General features: G+C 40.4%; 1 protein-coding gene and 1 long non-coding RNA gene across 2 annotated transcripts in view; one reads left to right on the top strand and one right to left on the bottom strand.

The window, feature by feature from the left end:
• znrf1 (zinc and ring finger 1) overlaps positions 1 to 21,759 on the bottom strand; it is a 62,995-nt gene that overhangs the window by 7,591 nt on the left and 33,645 nt on the right. Inside the window, exon 2 of the mRNA XM_082541973.1 lies at positions 10,626 to 10,721. Coding sequence (XP_082398099.1) covers positions 10,626 to 10,721 — 96 coding nt within the window. The remainder of the gene's footprint in view (positions 1 to 10,625; positions 10,722 to 21,759) is intronic.
• On the top strand, positions 5,133 to 12,325 carry LOC309711581. The gene is made up of 3 exons (XR_014278018.1): positions 5,133 to 5,786; positions 12,172 to 12,206; positions 12,293 to 12,325. It is a non-coding gene; the product is annotated as an uncharacterized lncRNA (long non-coding RNA).

Here is a 21,759-nt window from a genome sequence, read left to right as displayed (position 1 = left end):
ATCTATTTTTATATTTTACAGAATGATTCTTCAGCTTAATGTGTTTTATTGTTAAATCTAAATCTGAGTCTCAAACTAATTTTCGGTGCTCCGTCTTCAACCACTGTCACGTTGTACTTAAAAAGATAAGGTGAGACAGATGAGGTTTTTCATCCAAAAAACTTAGGAAATCCTGTTTTACACCCCAAAATATTAAGCACAGCAAGCAGCAACATAAATTAAGAGCTTAATTAAGTAGAACAGTTCTCTGATTGGCAAGACTTAGTAGAACAATTTAATAAAAGGAAAAATTAAATATTAATCATGACTTAGACCTCAGAGGATTAACAATATATGTGTATGTATATATATATATATATATATATATATATATATATATATATATATATATATATATATATATATATATATACATACACACACACACACACATCTGTCTGGAACATAAAGATCTTTTTAAAAAAAAAAAAAAACCTGTAACACCAAAACACCAAAACATTTGGAAAATGTTCCTGCTCTGCTGGTGGCAAAAAAACCCCCAGCTCTAACCAGGTTAACCTGCCAGTCCCCCAGTATCGACCTCTAGCCCTTCCTTGGAACTAGAACCATCACAGTAATATTCACTGTCTTACTGCAGCATGTTAATCTCTTAACATCCACCCACACTGTAAAAAATATCGTGATAAAACTGTAAAAAACTGTAAAACTGTAAAATTCAAATGTAATGCTATGGAAAAATATATAAAATCATTCGCATAAACTTTTTTTACATCAAATAATAATTATTATTATTGTTATTTAGGGCGATTGTGGCTCAAGAGTTGGCAGTTCGCCTTATAATCAGAAGGTTGCCGGTTTGAGCCCCGGCTCGGACACTCTCAGTCGTTGTGTCCTTGGGCAAGAAGACATTTCACCTACCCCCTACTGGTGATGGTCAGAGGGGAATTATGAAGTGGAATTGTAAAGTGCTTTAAGCGCTATATGAATGCAATCCATCATTATTTAAACTAACTGTATATTTCTGTACATTTAGGTATTATTTTTCATATTGCCGCATTCATTGACCTTTTTTATAGGTCATTTCATTGTTTAATCACATTAAATTGTTCCTAATTTAATGTTTAAAAGCACTTGAAAAATGCAAAATCCCATGTAAAATTAGGGCAGCAAACTGTATTGTCATTACTGAAAATAACCGTATTTTCATGGGAAAGTTTTTTTCTGTTATTTTGTATTGTATTATTTTAGCACCCCAGCTGCTGGAATATTACTGTTTTTTAAAGATTTTTTTTTTTACGGTGCACTTATTGCCTGTCCAGGACCCATCTTTGGCAAATCTCATAACCAACATATAACAACAAGATGCATACAAGAGATGTGATCCGAGTTCATTAGTAAAGCACAGTATCATTAGATTTGCAGGGATCTGTGCGGAATTTGGACCTGACATTATATGTAAAGTCATAAGGAATTATCCTCTAATCCAATGACCTGTAAAAGTTTTTTAACTGTAAAATAAAGTCACAGATAAGGCCTCATAAATTGTCAGTGGAGGTAGAATTTGAGCCCAGCCATAACCCCATAACCTAATCCTAACCCTAGATAAAGTTTCAGTCACTGTTACGCAACCATAGGAACCCACATTAATATTATTCATGTGGAAATGCCACACATCATTGCTTTGAGGCTGGAAAAAACGGCATTGAGGATTTGCCAAAATGATAGAAGATCCCGTTTTTATCAGTAAAGCGAAAAGAAGGATACTTGATGGGGGCAGACTGTGAGATGGAATAAGAGACAGCATATGCTCAGACTGCAAATCAGCTTAGTTCCTCAACAAACTCCCATAACCCTGCTCCTCTCATCCCTCCCTCCCCTCTTTCTTTCTTTTGAAAAATAGTGTCTCCTGTCTATTGTTCACATCCATCCACCCCCTAAAAACACCCAGGATCTCTCAGAATAAGCACTCTGGATTAAGTGGCAGTAATCTACATCGCGTCTGATAACAATACATCCAGTCCTCCTCTTAGCATCTTGCACATTACTTCTTATTAGCCTGCAAATCAAACCAGGAAAAACTCAGAAATCAATCAACTGCCAAAAAGCCGGCACAGTCCTTTAAGCCACACAGTTTTGCCCGTTTGGAAATGAGTGCAAAGTGTATTAAATTTAAAGTCAACACCTGACCTGAGCTGATAATCAAGTTAAGAGGGTTGTTCAATCGTGTTAGCTTCACCTGTGGAAATGCTTTAAAAAATGAGGTCATCTGGATGAAGCCAGCGCTCTAACTCATCACAGCTCTGCCTCAGCCAGAAGTCTCAGTATTGATCGCAGCTGCAGCTGCAAGGCTTTTAAATATCAGGCAGCAGCCTGTCACCTCTGTTCTAGCAAACCACCACAGTCCCAGAGAATCTTACAGCTGACTTTAGTGTTAACGTTTAATTCCTTTCGTAATATTGCAACGACATTAATGTGCTGTGACCTTCTCTAATACCAAAGCTTGTACAGGAATCCAGTTTACCAGAGATGACACTGTTTGATTGGAGCAGGGAATTCAGTTTTATGATGCAACAACAGCAGGGTTAGGGTTTAGCTGAGTTTAGGCAAAAGGAAAACAACTTCCTGAATAGAGAGCTCATAATTACCTCTGCTAAGGAGGTTATGTTTTTGATAGCGTTTGCATGCAGGTCTGTATGAATTCTGATAACACTTTGTAGGGCTGTAGAGTGGGACCATGTTAACAATCCATTCAAATTTGACTTACATCCGCCAAGGTCTGCAAGGTAAACTTTATGGTACATTGGTCAAAAATCAACAAGCCTTATAACTTGCATGATTCTTACAAGTGTGCTGTCTTATGTCAACATATTGAAAGTACCTTATAAAGATTTAAACTGTGTCACATTTGACCTCTAATTTGTCATATAAGTTAACTGATTGATCTCAAGGTCAAAGTGATAATAATGCTATACAGAGCTATTTAAAACTACATTACTTGTTGCCATTGTTTGTACAAACGACCTATAGTGATGTAGTGATATAATTAACGATCGTGTGTTATGACTTTGATAAATGTCTTGATGCATCTCAATCATCCAGGAAAGTAAATCTCCAAAAAGTTGATTCTGTTCATCTGGACGTAGCGTTTTGTGGGAGAAACGTTTCGTCACTCATCCGAGTGATTTCTTCAGTCTCAGCTGACTGCAGGTTTCCCCAAATCTTATAAACAGTACATTTGCATAATGACTGAAACCAGCCCACTGAAGGAACAATGGGCTGGGAGGTCAGTTCCTTAATCATAATTATGCAAATTCTCATGACCATTGATCAACAACTACTGACCAAAACCCACTGATCAAAGACCACTGATCAATGGCCATGAGTACCATTCACAGAGAGTTGGGGAATGGCTGCAAGATGTAAGATGGCGAAAGATGTACCCTTAGGCCCCCTCCTCGATTCAGAGATAGTCTTTCCCTTTTCACGTAAATGGCGTGAAAAGGGAAATGGCGTTCTTCCCTGTCCAGGATGTGTACATCCTCATCCTTGAAAGAGTGTCGTCAGGCCAGGACAGTCTATTCACACCTACAGGCCAGTGGACTGGTTTCAGTCATTATGCAAATGTACTGTTTATAAGATTTGGGGAAACCTGCAGTCAGCTGAGACTGAAGAAGTCACTTGGATGAGTGACGAAACGTTTCTCCCACAAAACGCTACGTCCAGATGAACAGAATCAACTTTTGGAGAAAGACTTTGATAAATCCTCCTGAGAACCGAGGAATCTTCCCATTTAACTTTTTTGGGGATTTCCTTCCTCTTTGGACGTAATAGAGGCCACCCAAACACATAAGATATCAATGGAAAGCCCAGGATGTCCTCTCTTTAGTACATCAGGACTTAGCAGGGTAGCTCAAATAATTTAAAAGATAGGCTGGTTCTCGGGAGGAGGTAATAACCTCTCAGGCTATAACCTCTCAGGAGGTTATAGCCTGTTACTTTACAGTAACAGGCTATAACAGTTTGAATACAATGTTTCTGAATAAGTATACATTTTGGAGGGAACATTTTGGTACTTGTTTTGGTACAATTTTCACTCGATGACGGTAGATACCAATAACCATCCGAGTTGATTTAATGTTGTTGAAAATCGGATCAAGGTCACACCAAATGTAAAAATCTGTTAAAACTTGATTACAAATATGTTTTTATTGTCTCCAAACTTCACAACGATATACTAGGCCTTTGGGGACATGAGTAACTAGGTTGACTAACAATTTGACCTTGACCTTTCTTTTTAGTGCCCAAGGTCAAGGTTGACCTTGAAACCTTTTTTCAAGAAATATATTGAGTAATATATCAAATGAAAGGGCCTGCAGAGAGCTGTACAACACAGTTGTTATTTTATAATACAACACCCTCCGGTGTCACCATGACAAAATAAAGTTTTGCAAAAATCACACAATGCATGATTATATCTTAACATTGTTACAGCTTATAGACACCAGCCTGCTGATGTAATCTAATATGTGATGTACTAAAAACACGATGCTGATGTATGCTTGCATAAAAACAATGTAAAACATCAATGTTTGTCATTTAGAGTGGAGTTTAGGTTGAAATTGGTTTTATGCACTCTACAAAATGTAAACTTTTACCACCAGAGGGCAGTATTTTAACAGTGGGTTTAAAAAAAAAACTAAAAAACATTTGACATTAATTGTAGCCAAAAAAAACAATGACATTGACTCCTTGTACCAACTTGTGGTATAAAATGGTATTACAGGAAAGTACAACCCGTCCCTAGTTTAACATAGATGTTTCTCAGATAAAGTTACATTCTAGTGATTTTGTTAATTTTGTCAGGTTTGTATCTGTTGTCAAAAGGAAAAATGTACACAAGGTCATTTTAAGTTGTGCAGACGTCACAGTTTACATTGAGGAATTTATTTCTGCACATTTACATCTGTGCTGTAAAAACCAAACAGCAACATCTGCAGTTGTTGGCTGGTACCAAAAAGACATCGGTCGCCACCATCAAAGGCAATCAAGTCTTCAGGAACCAGGTGGCCGTCATCAGATTAAAAAAAATAATTATAACAAAGTAAAGCTCAAATCCATTATATTAAATCTGGTAGCATCATCAGCCCTGACCTCACAAGTATAGCAATGACTGATAACAACCGTGACATCTTCTCATAATAATGAGATAAGATGCAACTGAAAAAGAGCTGTAACAATGAAACGAAAATCAAAGTATTTCTGATATGAAAGTAAACTTTACGGTGCAAATTACACCAAAGCATTGGACTGTGATGCAAATATGGAAGAATGTGATGTGAGATATGTGTCAGTGCTGCAAGTCTCTCAATCACTCAGTCTCTCCTCACCTGCCTGCTTCCCTCCTAACTTGCACACTTGCAAACAGATATTTGGCGTCTATAATGACTTAGATGAGGTGCTCTTTGCCTTTCTGAATCACAGCACCAAACTCTCTTTTTTTAACCTCTTCGTGTATCCTCCAATGACTTGATCCGCGTGAGGCAAACTGCATGCCTTGCACCCCCCTCTTCACCTTTTTCTTATCTGTCTGTGTCTTCGTGCTACCTCCCCCTGACATTCCAGGTCTTTACGAGGCCCCTTCTCACCCTCGTTGCAACGAGCTATATTTAGTGCAAGGCATTAAAATAACATCATGCGAAAGTCAAAACCCAGAAAAGATCCGGTGGTCAGCTCACGTGGACTCGTGCTACCTACAACCCTCACCTGCTTCTGCACTGCTCAGGCAGGTGGGTAAGCACATAGACACAAAAAGGACGTTATTTCAACGTACTGAGATTTAAACTTCAAATTAATCCCACAAGACGCCCTTACATTATGTTGGCCCTTAAAAAGCTTTGTTAGAATGCTGTTATTACTCACTGCCAGTATTAGCTTACTCATACTAAATCTATATGATAACAAAGATGTGGATTTATGAAGTAGGGTGAGATTTTACAGTTCCTCCACAATCCTGCAACAGTGACCTGTCTTTTATGATACTGCAGAAGTTATAAATGAAAAAATGCTCTGTCATTTGTGAAATAATGTGATGTTTCAAGAAGAAAGTACAAAATTACAGGCTTTGGGTGGGAGAGGCTCAGTTTATCAACAGAGGCCACTATGAAGCTAAATGTTTGGCTAGGCTAATGCTAAAATATGAGGCTGTTCAAAATGGCAGTGTTGAGGCATCAGAACCAGAAGGTTTTAATGATGTCTTTGATAATCCGACACAGTTTGAATAAATATGTGCACATTTACTACCTAACTAAGCCATATGTTTCTAATTCTAACTCTTGATAGTGTTACCATGTAGTAACATAGCCAAGCAGATTCATAAACACATGTACACTTTGAATAATGACATTTGTAATGTAATGTACTTTATATATGTTTTTCTACTGTTATTGAAGCGAGGTAGCTGGTGTACCCAGAGAAAATTGAAGCACCCAGAAAGGCCACAAACATCTTTGAACCAGGAACCTTCTTGTTGTGAGGTTGAGCCTGGTAAAAAGCCTGCTTCAGCAGAAAGGATTTAGTCACAAGTCTAAATTCCAGAATGAAATGACAAGCCAGGGCTGACCAATGACTCCAAGTAGCTCAGAGATATGTACAAGGTGTCCTTTGAGTCCAGCCTCTTGATGTGCCAGCCACAGTTAGATGCAGAACGATAACAGCCCTCATTCACAGAGCGATAAAATCTTTATTAGGAAGTTAGAGGGGTATCAAAAGGATATGAGCCAGAAGAATTTTGTGATTTTGTTCAGGTCTAAGCATTTAAACCTGCTTAGTGAAGTTTCTACATGACAAAAGTGTGTAATTATTCATTTGGGTGTGAAGCAAGTGGTCCTTTGACCATATGTGCCATAACCTTGTGCGTTCGACCAAAAGGCTATGAAACCTTGCCCTTGAATCCAGTGCATCACAGCAGACAGGCACTCTACGCTGAAACTGAATAAAGTCTGCTCAGTTGTACTGCTTCAAATTTGAAATGTATGTAATGCCTATCAACACCCTGACAGGAAGAAGCACTTCCGACAATTCTGCTACAAAACTACAAATGTATGCAGATGATGTGGTATTAAAAACTTCATTTTGAAAGCAGGTTATAAGCAAGTCAGCTTAACTTTAGAGGTTTATCAGTGCATTCATGAATCTCCTGAACAGTAGATGTGTGTGTGTGTGTGAGTGTATGTGTGTGATGTGCCGATGTGCGGCAGTCAGTCGGTCCAGGTGATTGACAATACACCCCTGAGCATGCTGGGAAACAAGATAAGCACAGCCCATTTTGTGGGCCTCAAAAACCCAAGAGAACAGACACGGAAGAAGATAGAGAGAAAAAAGAAATTACAGCGAGATTACACAGCAGGAACAGACAGACAGACTCACAGATGAGAGAGGGACAGAGGGAGAACGAGAGAGTAATTTGTTGGAAATAAAGAGTGACAGGAAGGACAGGAGGTGCCGAAAAAGGAGGAATTATGGGAGTGTTTCTCCTTTTGCCCTTTCCTCTCGTCCGTTATCAGCCATCAGGGTCCTCCATCATTCTGGATCCCATCTTCCTTAAGACAGTTAAAATTCTCCTCTCTCTGTCTCTGTCACTCAATCCAAATTCAGCTGCAGGCCTTACAGTAGTTTTTTTACTGCACCGGCCTCGATGACCAGGTTGAAGACTTCTCGTGTCCGTCTCTGTCAGCCTCTAACAAATTCACTCAATTAGTTATTGTTACGCTCAGAAACATGAGCACCACGTATGAGCAGACTTTTACAAGGTCACCCATTTAGACACACAGTCAAACAAGTAAGTGTCAATCAACTTACTGCTGTGGGGCAACAAACAGACATGATGACCGCGTGTCTCCAAGCAACCAGGAGCGGCAGTCGAGGCCATAATTAAAACAGAAGCCTGCTTGAGGAAATAACAGGAGACTGGAAGGTAGACCGTGTGTCTGCAGCAGCTTTATGTACTTTTTTATGTCATTCATAAATAGCCCAGAGCAGCACTGTGGACACCGAGTAACAGTAAACATGAATGATGTCAGAATCACAGCAATATTTCCCCAAGTCAGGAATCATCTGGCTTTTTAAAAATGGTAAAATTCAGTATTTATTTATTTATTTATAACTGAGTCTAAAATGGACCAAAGAGCTCAGTGTTATAAAACCTGTGCTTTATTTTTCAAATTTTACCTAAAACCATGAGTGAATTCATTTCCCAATGCATATTCACCATCCTGTGGGTCGTCTACTTAGGAACGATGCTGTATTTAAATGTGTGCGATGTCAGAACACTGGCCCACACCTCGAGGTAAACATAGACTTTACTTAGAAGGCCACCCACATATTTTAACAGCCGAACAAATATATTTTTCCAGAGTTTATTCAAGAAAACAAAGGATTTCACCATCAGTTCACTGGGACAATCCAGTGGGTCTTATGTTGAAAGTTTAGTCGTGTGCAGGCGTGCAGCAGTTTGAATTGCTGCTTCACAGCAAGAAGGATCTGAATCTTTTGCTGGGACGTTTACATGTGTGGTTTCTCTCTTCATAGTCTGGCTTCCTCCCACAGTACAAATACATGTTTGTTAGATTAGGTGATCATTCCAAGTTTGCTGTAGTTGTGAATGTTTCTATGCCGTAGCTACGTGACAGACTGCCGACCTCCACTACCGACTTTGAATTTGACAAGTGGAAGAAAACTGATGGATCCGTGCATGCGTAGTTGCTTTTCGAAGGTTATTCACAGCTCTTACCATCTCAATACATTTTCTTTGCCTACTTTGGGGGCTGGAGCCCAGCTGACACGGAACAAGAGGCAAACCATTCACCCTCACATACCTACAGTCCACCCAGCAAACACGTCCCCTTGGGCTCTCTACACAGCCCCAGACTGGTCAAGGGCTGCAGCTGATAATGTGTATTTATCTGCTGAGAGCTTAAAAGCCACTCCAACCTGATCCTGCAGCAGTTGGAGAACTGCATTGTATGATACCTTCCCCAGCTGCAGTCCCACACTGGGATTAGCTCATTATCACTCATTGATCAGTTGATCAATCCAACAAAGGCTGAACAATTTCAAGATGTACTTGAACCAACAGCAGGTGTAATCCCTTAGAAACACAATAACAAGTCCCAGATGATCAGTTATAACTGTTGGTTAGATAACAGGGAGAAAAACAGCCGGGCAGCAGACAGGGAGGGATGAGCTAACAGAGTGACACAGGGCAGCACTGCCCACATGGTCAATGAAGTAAAACAAAAGACCCTGACATGCCCGGCTCCACATCCCTACACTGTTTGCAGCACTTAGAGTAAGCTGATAATTTGTGGCCTTTCATTCTTTTGCGTTGCTCGTGTGCAGAGCTTAGCTTTGAAGACATGAAGTTGAAGTTGTAGCTGTGTACTGTGCTGAGGGGCAACTGGTCTGTGAGCTAGTCTTGCTTGTGCTGCTACTGATCCTTCAGCCACAGAGAAGAATGGCGTTAGAACATCCAAAGAGCTGAAGTAAAGCTAAGTCCTCTTCATGCTGCTTTTGATCATCTTTGACTTTCCTTGTCCCTGTTGGTCTCTTCCTTGTTCTGGCCGACTTCTCAACCAGTCACCATTCAACCTACACCCGGCAATAGTACATTGGTTTTTCAACCAATGCAAACTTGCTCATGATAAGTTGGTTTTCTATTTGTAATAAAATTCATACCCAGACAAAAACAACTGCAGTACCATAAAACAAGCAAAGGTTGGCGCCCTGCTCAAAGCAGAAACACCCCTAATTTTCAACCTAACCAGTATCCAAATGCATGGGTTTGTGCAGCAGTTTGTAAACATATTTAAGCCTACTGTAAAGTTGGACACGTCATCATGGCAGTCAGTAGTGACTGAGTTGCTTTTGGAATTCAGAAACTGCAGTTTATGGCTTGGTTTGTTAGCCCTGGAGGTTGCAGCTTAATACCAACTCATCTTAAACCTATAAAAGTGAAGACTAAATACACACTGTACTCTTATAGCTGAGACTCAATGTAGGCTGTTATTATAAAAGAAAAAACTCAATGTACCGAGGCAGGGTTGGTAGTATCAGCACCGCGATGTCCACAGGTTATGTGAACCGCAGCAGTTCTGCAAGACTGCTGTAGCCCACAGTCAAGATAAGCAGCGTGTCTTGGATCTTGCAAGTACAGTTTAGTACTCCAGTAGAATGACAGCAAAAAGTAAAAACCCCCAACAGGCATAACAGAATCACACAGAACCAGTAAGAGCTGTGAAACTGAAGAGGTCACATGTCAGAGCGCAGCAGTCGAGGGCTTTGCAGCCTCAGCTGTGTTTGTATTTTCCAAAGTGGATGGCTGAAACTGTCGGGTTGTGTAAATTCATGTTATGAATTTTTATGATTTTCCTCATTGCCCCTCATTCATATTTATCATGTTTTTGAAGGACTAGCTCGATAACATGTTCCTGTCTTTAGACCCGCCCACCTTGTCACGAATATTTATGAGCGCAGCAGCTTCAAGGCCTTCAAGCTCATTGTTCCCTGGCACAGCGAGCCTTATTTCTACCAGATCGATCATAAAAAGAACAGAAGGAGGTGTTTCTTACCATTGTAAGAGAGGCGAGGCTTGCTTAGACACATGATAAAGTGAACCTCCATTTCATTGGACGCCACAGACTTGGAGCAGACAGGACACTTGAATCCTAGGAAGAAGAGGAGCAAAGTAAAAGATCAGTGCAAACATATATACACACACATGACTGTGAAATAAACAAGCATCGGCTTCATTGTGAGTGCATTTCACCCAAAGGAACGAAATGTAAAATGTCATTTTGTAATGTAAAAGAATGTGATAATAGGAAATCCCGGCCGTTCTGATGTTAAAATACCCAAATAGACCCAAACAGTCTTTGAATACAGCTGGCAAGGTTCTTTGTTCTGCTCTGCAGCTTTAGTGAACTTATCATAACAGCGCATGATCCGGTTTTCCACCTGCTGCATGTTCGAGTTAGAGCACATTTCTAACTTGCACCGTAGGAAGGACTACGGACCCCAGCTGAAGCCCAGGATGGCCGCCATCTTGGGCTGAATGAGATCAACGATATCAAGGACCGCCACAAGTGAGCCAACCAGAAGAGAAAACAAAAGACAGGAAGGTGTTTTTGAGTTAACTTTCAAAATAAGAGAATGGATAAAAAATAATAACCCACTTATTGGCTTCTATTAGCGTAGCCATTAGCATATCCAGCTTACTAATGGGAAAAATTGGTCTCAGATGGAGTAGAAGGTCTGCCTTTCTAAAAAAAACAAACAGGCTGAATCATTAGCCACTGCTTTATTATCAGTTAAGGAAAGAAACATTGACTAAAATAAAACTTTGTGATATGGAAGACTGATTAGAATGAACCCAGGCCGTTATCATTGTGCTATCCAGTTCTTCCCTTTCACCCCAATGCACACTTTAAAAACACTCATCTGTGCTTGTTTTGCCAAGTTCTGTAAAGTTGTAGCTGTGTCAGTACTCTCTGTTTGTGCTCTTTGGAGCCATCAGGGTTGACTATATTAGTATAACACATACCAGATAATTAGGTCAACACTGGGCCACACAGCTGAAAACAGCTGCGACTGTGACAAAAGGAAGCTTCAATCAAAACGGCAGTGACTCTTCACGTTCAGCATCGCTGAGAATGGGATATGTTTCAGCAGGTTTTAGGCCAGTGGGTTTTGTATCCAGATTACTTCAGTTTACTGAGCTCACTCTACTGTACCTTTGCTCAAATCAAGACTGGTACCAACAAACTGCTAAAAAAAAACATTTACAAAATACAAAACTGCTCATTTCAATGTGTAAATTCTTTGAAAAATCCACCAGTTTCACTGCCTTTTGGTTTCCGTTTATTAAAAATTGATTATATGATAGGTAACGCTACAGTTGTTTGGTGGTTTAATGAGATTTGCATATATATAAACAATTACACTGATTCTTGCTGAGCAATTTTCCCCTTCTTCTTTTCAGAGACTTTCTGTGGAAAAGTTTTAGGTGCATAGCGTTTCGCTGTTGCTAACTAATCCTGGAAGTATTAGACCTCTTAATTTGTAATGTTCTGTCTTTTTCTTTTCCTAATTCCTCTTTCCTTTCTTGTCTTTTGCTAGTTTTAGACCAACAACTTCCAACGTTTCTCAATAAGGTCAGGCTGCATGAGGTAAAGTGAGATAAACTTGCTGTGGCCAGGACTGCTGCTGTGAAAAAAATCAGTTTCGTTAAATGTTACAGAGAAAGGAGTTTGGAATAAAGTTTGGAATAGTATCAGCTCCACAATGTCCACAGGTATGTGAGCCGCAGCAGTTCTGCAAGACTGCTGCAGCGCACAGTCAAGATAAGCAGCGTGTCTTGGACAGAAGTTGGGACGCTGAGTGGGAGTGGAGGCTTTTCTGCAAACTCATCATCTCCAGGAACTGGTGCTACAGGGGGCCAGACACCACCCAGGTGGAGAAGGCAAGCTCTGGGATCTGCTTGACGAGATGGGACAAGGCGCAAGCAAATAACTCCCAACTCGCTGCTGGGTGTGTCAGGACGATGTCCCCGCTCCAAATCCCCAACCACTATATTCTGATAAGAGGTCAAACATTTATGACAGGTGGTCACTGATGTGCCTGTGGTGCCAACAAGTTTGAAAGTCTTCCAAATAAGAAACTAATAATCTCATTTTCAGCCAAGAGGGTTTAGTTCAGCTCTGATCTGAGGCCCTTTTGTAGCTTTCAGTAACCATTTATTTTCATTTATGTCATTTGGTTAGCTTTAGGCAGTAAAACGTCTTGCTTGTGTCGTTTTAAAACCTTTACAATATTCACTGTCTTACTATTTATATTTTATTCCTGCACAGTTGGTGTGGACCACTCACAGTGTCATTATACACGTACAATGACAATAAAGGGATATTCTATTCTATTCTATTCTACTCTTCCTAAATGATACTTAACACCAAATTGTCAGTTATAGATAACGATAACAGCTCGTAGACATTACTAATGGGGTGTTATTTTAAAAGTAGGAGCTTCTCCGTCTATCAGGAGGAACTGCAAGCTACAAATAACACTGGACATGTGACGACTCTAGTTAAAAAAATAGCCCACCTACAACTAAACTGCAACATGGCAGCGTCCTGTGCGTATAACATAACTGTGACCAAATTAATTTTTAAGTTAAAGTTGTGAGGAGAAGAGCTTTCAGTTGGTACAAATTCTGCAAGAAGAGTATTAACAGAGGTTGTATTTTTCCCTCACCAGTTCCCTGTTAATGTCTTGTATGATCAGGCTTGATCATATATTAATATATATTATTTAACACTATGAGGTTATCCCAAAAGAGTTCATTGCTTTAAGTGTACAGGGTAACGTGTGCTTCCTAAACTTTCTAAAACTCGAATATGTGGCAGAGACTTCAACTATCAGACTCTTCAGGAGGCAGACACCATCTCTACTTTAAACTCAGGTGACCATACCTTAGTTACGTTGCTATAGGCTCATGATATTGGGGACTTCCTGTGATGACATGGGCATTTCTTCTTCCCTCCCCTCTTTTCAGTCATCATGTATTCATATGCCACTGCTGCATGTCATTCATTTTGACCCGTTCTTTCCTGTAGTTCTTGTACTTTGTGTGTGTTTCTCTTTCCTCTCGCCCTAGTTAAGTTTGCTCTTCTTCCCCACTTTCACCAAATGGTGGATCATTCTGTAGGTGAATGTCAGATTGTTGATATTATTAACATATTTGTCAAACATAATTTCACTCTCTGCCACAATATCAGATTTTACCGTACGATATTCATTTGACATATGCTGAACTTTTTATACCCACGCAGCAAAACATCCTCTCAGTTTTGTTCTGATGACTGGATGAGAAAAGCATTTCCCCCATAAAATCGCCACTAAATAACAGTCCTTAAACAAGCACTGGTGATACGGAGCTCATTCTAAAGATGGTTAGATGCAACTCTACCAAATTTGATGAAACAGAAATAAGGCATAATAAATGCTCCATTTAAATTGTAGCAATACGAGGCAGCCTCAGTCCACAAACGGCAGCTACCATGATAGAAAATTGGTAGCTGACAAAAATGGAAATTAATGACAGGTCCCTGTACCTGGCTGAGGTAAAGGGACCTTCAGTGTGAAGAGGACTTAAAGCTAAACAAAGGTTTGAGCTTCTCCTGTGTTTTTGCTGGAGTGATGACACATACAGTTCTAAGACATTCACAGGCTTACAAGTGGAAAATAAAGTAAAAAACAAAAATAACACTGCAGAACTGCAGCATACATACGTGGTGCTCATTTCTGTGAAATGTGAAAAACGCTAAGGAGGTGCAGGTAGAAAACACACAGAGAAACGTTCACTACACACACTACATGGCAGCTGACCCACATTTCCCTTAGCTGCTATTTTCAGACGCTCCATAGGGATGAGCAGAGAGTGGGAGATGGAAGAAATGAGCGAAAAAGAGGTGCAGGAAGAAGGTGAGAGAGCTGAAGCGTTTCGAGGAGAAATGAAGGATTGTGATACGTGGTCCAGCAGGACTCTAGCTGCGCAGCTTGTGTGTGCGTTCGCTTTCAACTCAGCCAAGCAGCTGAGAACGACATGTCTGTGAAGAAAGAAAGAGAAAAGCGTCTGGACTTCTTTAAGTTTCCTTGAAGACGTTTCACCTCTCATCCGAGAAGCTTCTTCAGTTCTAAGAGCAATCACATGAGCCAAGGTGATCAAAAAGGGGTCCATGACCCTCTTGGGGACACTCCCATAGGGCTTAAAATCTGGGACTCTCCACTATTTGCTCTTAGAACTGAAGAAGCTTCTCGGATGAAACGTCTTCAAGAAACTTAAAAAAGTCCAGACAGTTTTCTGTGGAGGGTGGACAGTTCACCACATAGCAACATTGATTTAATATTCATCTGGCCAGTAATAGCCAATAATGTTTAAACCTGTAGATCAGGCGTGTTAAACATAAGGCCCAGGGGCTAGAATTGACCCAGCAAAGACTCCCATCTGGCCCACTGAACAGCTTTAGAAAATGTGAACAAGTGCACAGATAATCAACTTTTAACTGTATTTTCTGTAGTTTTACACCTTTTTCTATTAATAAACCCCCCCCACCCCCACCTTCACCAACTGCCATTCATAAAACACCAAAGTAATGAAGCCAGAAATAAACAATCAAATGAGAGAAAGGTTCCCGTTTTTACACCATCTGCTATTGAAAATTATCTGTTTCGGGGGGAAATCATCTGGGTTTTTGTCCTGTCAGTGTTAATCTCGTTAACCGCATTAACGCGGCAGTCCCCATTAGCGAGTAAACGCAGATCACCCTGTGCGTGGGGCTGCACGGTGCTAACGTATTAATGAGCTAACCGCGCCAACGCGTTGACACCGTGCAGCCCCATGCACGGGGCAATCCCTCGCTAACAGAGATTTGCCACATTAATGCGGTTATGTCATTTTAACGAGATTAACACTGACAGCACTAGTTTTTTTACAACTAAATTATACGCTGACTTAACAATGACTGACTTAAATGAACTACTAGAACCTTCTATCTATCTTTACATGTTTATCCTGTAGTTTCTCTGGTCCAGCCCACTTAAGATCAAAGTGGGTTGTATGTGACCCACAACGTAAAATGAGCTTCACATCCCTGATCTAGATTATTCTAGTGTGAGGTGTCCAGTTTTAGAGGTATCTGTTGTTCTCTTGACAATAATAGAAGTGAAATGTGTTTGCCTTGCATTACTCAAAGTAATATAGAGCTACATATAAACATTCAGCAGCAATGGCTCTTTATACAAATCTTTGCTCATATCCAGCTTCACTGAGTAATTCTTTTCTTACTAACATATTACATACGGCAGCCATTGTTCATTAGATGATGTTTGTTAGAAAGCAACAAAGACTGATTTCACCCTTGGCTTAGCTGTAATCTTTCACTGCAAAGGATTTCTTATATCAGTTTGATTTGGGATGAACTTACATTCAGAAACAATTGGGCTGGATTTCTGTTGGTATATCTCAATTAGGATACAGGACGAGGTGATTGTATTAAAAGACTTTAAAGAGAATCTATTGTGCTCATCTCCAGCTCCATATTTTTACTCTAGGGTTCTAAGAGACCTGATTGATCCTTATTTATTTGGTGCACCCGCTCAGCGCTTTCTTCAACCTCCCTTCACACCAGCTTTAAAGGCAAAGTGGATGTAAGCTGCTGTGTATTGTCAGGCTGTGCGTCCCGTACGGCTCCAAAGCCTGTCCCTTTGATTTCTTTTCTTGTCTCGTCCACTCATTTTGAACCAAGAACAAGAACCACCAATTCGGTGCATTTTGAACAGCTGAAGTTCAAACAGACGATTAGGGTGACTTTAAACACGGCATGGTTGTTGGTAGGGCTGGGCCATATCATGCCGTTCACGGTAATAGCGGTATAATGTTGGGCAACGATAAGAAAATGAAATATCTCGATAGAATATGGGTAAAACACGCATGCGCAGTGCCTTTGTTTTCATACGCAAATTTCAGACACTACTTATCTTTTGGGGATTTTCCTGCACAAGCATCTCTGGGGTTTACAGAGAACAGACTGGAAAAACAAAAAATATCCAGTGAGCAGTATTTCTCAAGGAGAAAATGCCTTGTTGATGTCAGAGGTCAGAAGGGAATTACCAGACTGCTTTAACCTAGTAGTAACTTAAATAACCACTTGTTACAACAATTTCCCTTGTGGGATCAATAAATTATCTCTTGATCTATCCTATCTTAGAAGGTATGCAGAACAGCATGAATGCTTAATGCGCCAAACCTTGAAGTAGACGTGGTACAGCAGCAGAAGACCGCACCAGTTTAAATGAAACTGAAATCTTTATAAGGTAAGAACTAATAACTGGTAAAGAACATTCTCCCCTTTGGCGCTGCTACTTTTAGATGGAAAATTAAAATAATGATTCTTTTTAAAGTGCAGAAAATCTCACCTTGTTGCTCGGTGTTTGTGTTTTCTGTCTGGCTGCAGGTGCTGCATGTATTACCATTTTTTACATTCAGAGCCAACACTTGAATTAAACTGAATGCTGAGTTATCCTGTTTTCTCAGTCAGTCCTCTCTGATGTTTTAGTGATGAAAAACATCTGTGTGTCAAAGTTGCAGAGAAGAGCAGCGCGACGCTGTGATACAATAATTAGCATTCAGTGAACGGTGGAAATCAAAGCTGGATAAGGACCCTAATGCAAAATCTGTTGTTAAGCTTCCAGTCGGGATTTCCCTGCAGCTGGCTCATTGCTGGCGTCTTACTAAATCACGATTTGTGTCAGGAGGACCACCACATGATAGGCAGCCTCGCCTGATTGGTCACATTAAAACACCAGATGACGGTTTATAAACTGTGACAAAGCGAATGTAATATGCATGAAGTGTGACGGGTGCACTGGAATACCACCCGGAAGCTGAGTTAATGTCCTCACCAACAGATGATTATTTAGTTTGGGCCAAAATCAATTTCAGTGCCTGCATTTTAATTTCATTACATCTCTCTCTGCGCTCTCTTTCTTAGCACAACACAGTATCCAAGAGTCTTCAGCCGCTGTAGGAGATGAGCTCAGTTCTTGAAGCAGAAAAAAACCCCACATTAATTTGGCAGAACATTGTCAGATATCTTTGCTCTTGGATTTTTCCAACAGCAGATGGGTCCTTAAAATCTTCTCTATCAGATGGGTACTGCCACTCCTGCCTCAAGTAGAAACAAACTATCAAAAGGGCGAAATCTGCTCCATTCAACAATCACAAAAGGGATGAGAAAATCAATTCCTGTATATCCACTGAAAATCAATTTGTAATCACAACAGAAACATCCGATTACGGCTAAAGCAATTAAAACACATCCACTTGTAATTAACAGTCATTCATCCTCTTAATGACATCAGTCACTCGCAGCAAAATCATGCTGATTGGTGCTGAATACTAATAAACTGACTGATTGAATGACTGACCTTTAATAACCTTTGTTATTATTATTATTATTACACTTCACAGCAGGAAATGTTGACTAAAATAATCGTTAATGTTGTTTTCGACATAAATATATTGCTCTTTACTAATTATGATATAATACAGGATTAATGCAAACAAGTTGATGGTTCTTGGAGCCTCAACTGACTTGCATCCATCCTGTCATTGTGACGCTAACTCTTCACATATTCTCTGCGACAAAGAATAGATGAACAAGAACGTGCAGATTTTCAGCGCTTCATAGCTAAGCATTAAACTAAACTGGTTTGGGCTGGAGTTTAGAAAGAACTCTTTCCTCTCTGTGTTCATACCAACCACCTCTTTTCAAACACGAGTTAATGATGCGAGACAATCTTTTAAAACTGTCTGAGAACACAAGTGGCACAATAAGGCTTCAGCTGATCGGGAAGTATCAACCGACAACCTTCTTGTAGTAAAGCAAAGGTGTTAACCACCACACCACTCAAACCCAAGTACAGCATTTTATTGTTTCTTATGTAGGGGGCAGCCTTATTAACACTTTTATAAAGTAGTGTAAATAAAAATTTCTGATAGCAAATAGTTTCATTAAAGGTACTTTTTGTAATTGTGCTCTGCAGAATTTATCTGAAGCTTTCAACACTTGGAGGCAGTTAGTGCCTGAAAATACAGCTCTGACCTGGTTTGTCTTAAGTTGAGCTTAAGTTCTTTCTATGCCACACACTTCTGGACAGCCATTCGCCTTGCTTGGGAGTTACCGCACCTAGTTCTCCGATTATCACTGGGACCACTGTTACCTTCACCCTCAAGATCTTCTCGAGCTCTTCTCTGAGCCCTTGGATTTTCTTAAGCTTCTCATGTTCCTTCTTCCTGATGTTGCTGTCATTCGGAACCGCTACATCTATCACTATGGCCGTCTTCCTCTGTTTTTCTAACGCCACTGTGTCCGGTCGGTTAGCCATCACAATTGTGTCCGTCTGTATCTGGAAGTCCCACAGGATCTTAGCTCGGAAATTCTCCATCTCCCATTTGACCTCAGGACTTCCAGGCCATACTCTGCACAGATGTTCCTGTACACTATGCCGGCCACTTGGTTATGGTGTTCCATGTATGCCTTGCCTGCTAGCATCTTGCACCCTGCTGTTATGCTGGATTGTCTCAGGGGCATCTTTACACAGCCTGCACCTGGGGTCTTGCCTGGTGTGATAGACCCCGGCCTCTATGGATCTTGTGTGCAATACAGCAGCATATTTGTGACATGACTGAGAACAAGAGAAACTGGCCGTATTGAGCAAACTTAGCCAGCTCAAACACATAAACACACACTCAACAATGATAGTGCTCCTCTAACAGCCCAATAACTAAATGTTAAATGTGCCTATGATTTCCAATGAAGTGTAACAGAGTTGCTTAAACGATCAACTTTGTGCTGCTCACAGGATTGATACTTAAAAGAGCGTGGGCCGTTATCTTGGGTGACAGCTTAGCTAGAAAGTGTGAATGTTGCTTTTAACTGTATTCTTTTTGAAAGAAAAGTTCGGTTCCATATGCCCGTTAGCTTTTTCTCCAGTGCCTCCTGGTGCTACTTTGAAGCTTTTCTCTAACAACTCTGAGTCATTCTCCTCTTACTCTTCTATATGTACGACGTTAGCGCCATAGGCTGCGGTATATGAGCCTGTGGCACCACCACAATTAGCTAGAAGTTTCTACTTTGACTTATAAATCAGATTATAAGTTAAATCAGCACCACAGAAGTGAATTCTATGTAGCTGGTAAACATTTTCACTCAGTAACTGCGTCTCATGAAGCGAGTGAAATTACAAAACAGAGGTTCACTTGCTAAAACATCTTACTGCCTTTGTGCTTCTTTAAAACTGAAGGATGGTTGTTTTTAAAAAATATTCCATAAAAAACACAATGTGTCTCAGATTAGCTGATTATGCTCTGAAATTGGTCAATTACATCATAACACCAGCAACTTTATCAATATTATTATTCTCAGCTGTATGAATACTCCTCACAGGTTGCATTTCCAGTTCTGACCAATGACATCATCGCACATTCATGACAAGATTATCTAAAAATGTCAGATGCTTGTCAATGTTTAATTGTAATCAAAGTATGAACCTCTAATCCGGTGTCGGCTGTCAGCACAAAAAGGAAATGTTAATAACGGATACTTTTTTTCCCAAAATGAAACAAAATGTGATGCAAAACAGCTTCGTATGTGTCGCGCTTTGAAAATGATTGATACTAACGGCTCAGGTCAACAGCCTCTTGGTCAAAGTCAACGAGTTTTGCAGGGAGGGATGTTAATAAGGCCTACAGGTCCGAGCTTGGTAATTGAGTTCTTCATGCACTGTAGTCATTTCAGTTTTTTCGTGGTCGTGACTTCTGTCAAAACAATCCATCCAGGTATAAGAAATGGAGACGCTCTGCACTGAAGCTGCCATTCAAACCTTCAGGCAATCTGTTCTCCAGTCCACCTGTTTATGGACTAAAAACACACAAACAGCACCGGCACATAACTTGCATGACTATGCAGTAACAACAAGGAAAGGGGCCGAACAGATAGAGCAGTCACACCCTCTGAGCCCGAGTGCTATTAAAGACTTATTCTTGTCAAACCCCAGCACAGACAACACACACAACCGAGCAAGGTCAGTCAACTCAATCTCGGGCCAATGCATATTTCATCGAGCCTTGGTGGCCAAGCCCCGCCTCACACCCTGCTGCAGCTCCCAAATAACCACCGGCCACTGATAAAGACATCAAGACAGACACTGACGCTGAACTCTGTCAGCAGGAAGCCACGAACAACACACTGACATGTATGACATGTTTGCGTGGGCTGCTACTTTCAGCCTGAGCTGAATGAGAACGGCTGAATACGTATTAAAAGGTTCGGGTCTCATGCTTGTGTTCTCTAAAGCAGTTTTGACATGTGAACCCATGAAATGATCACATTCTCAAAATCAAACATCACACATAGTCTGCCTTAGTAGCTGGCAGATTAACAAAAAATGAAACATTTATATATTGTGACTGACTAGAGTTAGGGTCAGGGTTAATGTGTGATATGACTGCTGAAAACACTTGAGTGAAAAAGATGCTGGTGTCTTGTTAGCGAACAATACTAACATTAGATGACAAATAAGATACTCTTTTTAATTAGTCCTAATAATATTAATGATGAAGACCTAATAATGCAATAAATACATTCAAAAAGAAACTGTCTATAACCCAAACTTGAACAAATGCATACATTCGACAACCGATGGTACAAATGAGTTTTGGTTGGTTCTTACTGGCCACACTGCATGTGGCTTTCTGAAGCGCCTGCTGCTCAAGACAATTCTGAGAGTGCACACAGAGTATCTTACTTGTTTCACAATGTTCAGTAACCCATTATAGGTCACAAAAACATCCAAGAGTCAGCTGGCCTTTGTTGCAGAGTGTTAAAACCTTGCAACCCCACAGTAAACACTGCATCAGCAACAAATGGCTCAAAGTGGATTTGGAAACAGCAGTTACAGTAGCAAGGTTACTTATGGACAGCAATATTAAATGTTTTGCAAGGTATGTGGAGCCGAAGGTCTGTGTTTCCTGTGTCATGTCTCCAAGCTTAGTGTGTAACTGTCTGAAAGTATCACATTTATCTCCTTCTTTTCTACAGGATCTGTGCTGAATTAATGCATTTTATATGTGCAACATGCTGAGCTGTA

Source organism: Aulonocara stuartgranti (genome assembly GCF_965226115.1).
Source record: "Aulonocara stuartgranti genome assembly, chromosome: 7".
Lineage (NCBI taxonomy): Eukaryota > Metazoa > Chordata > Actinopteri > Cichliformes > Cichlidae > Aulonocara > Aulonocara stuartgranti.
The sequence above is the reverse complement of the archived record's forward strand: the minus strand, read 5'-3'. Positions and strand labels throughout refer to the sequence as shown.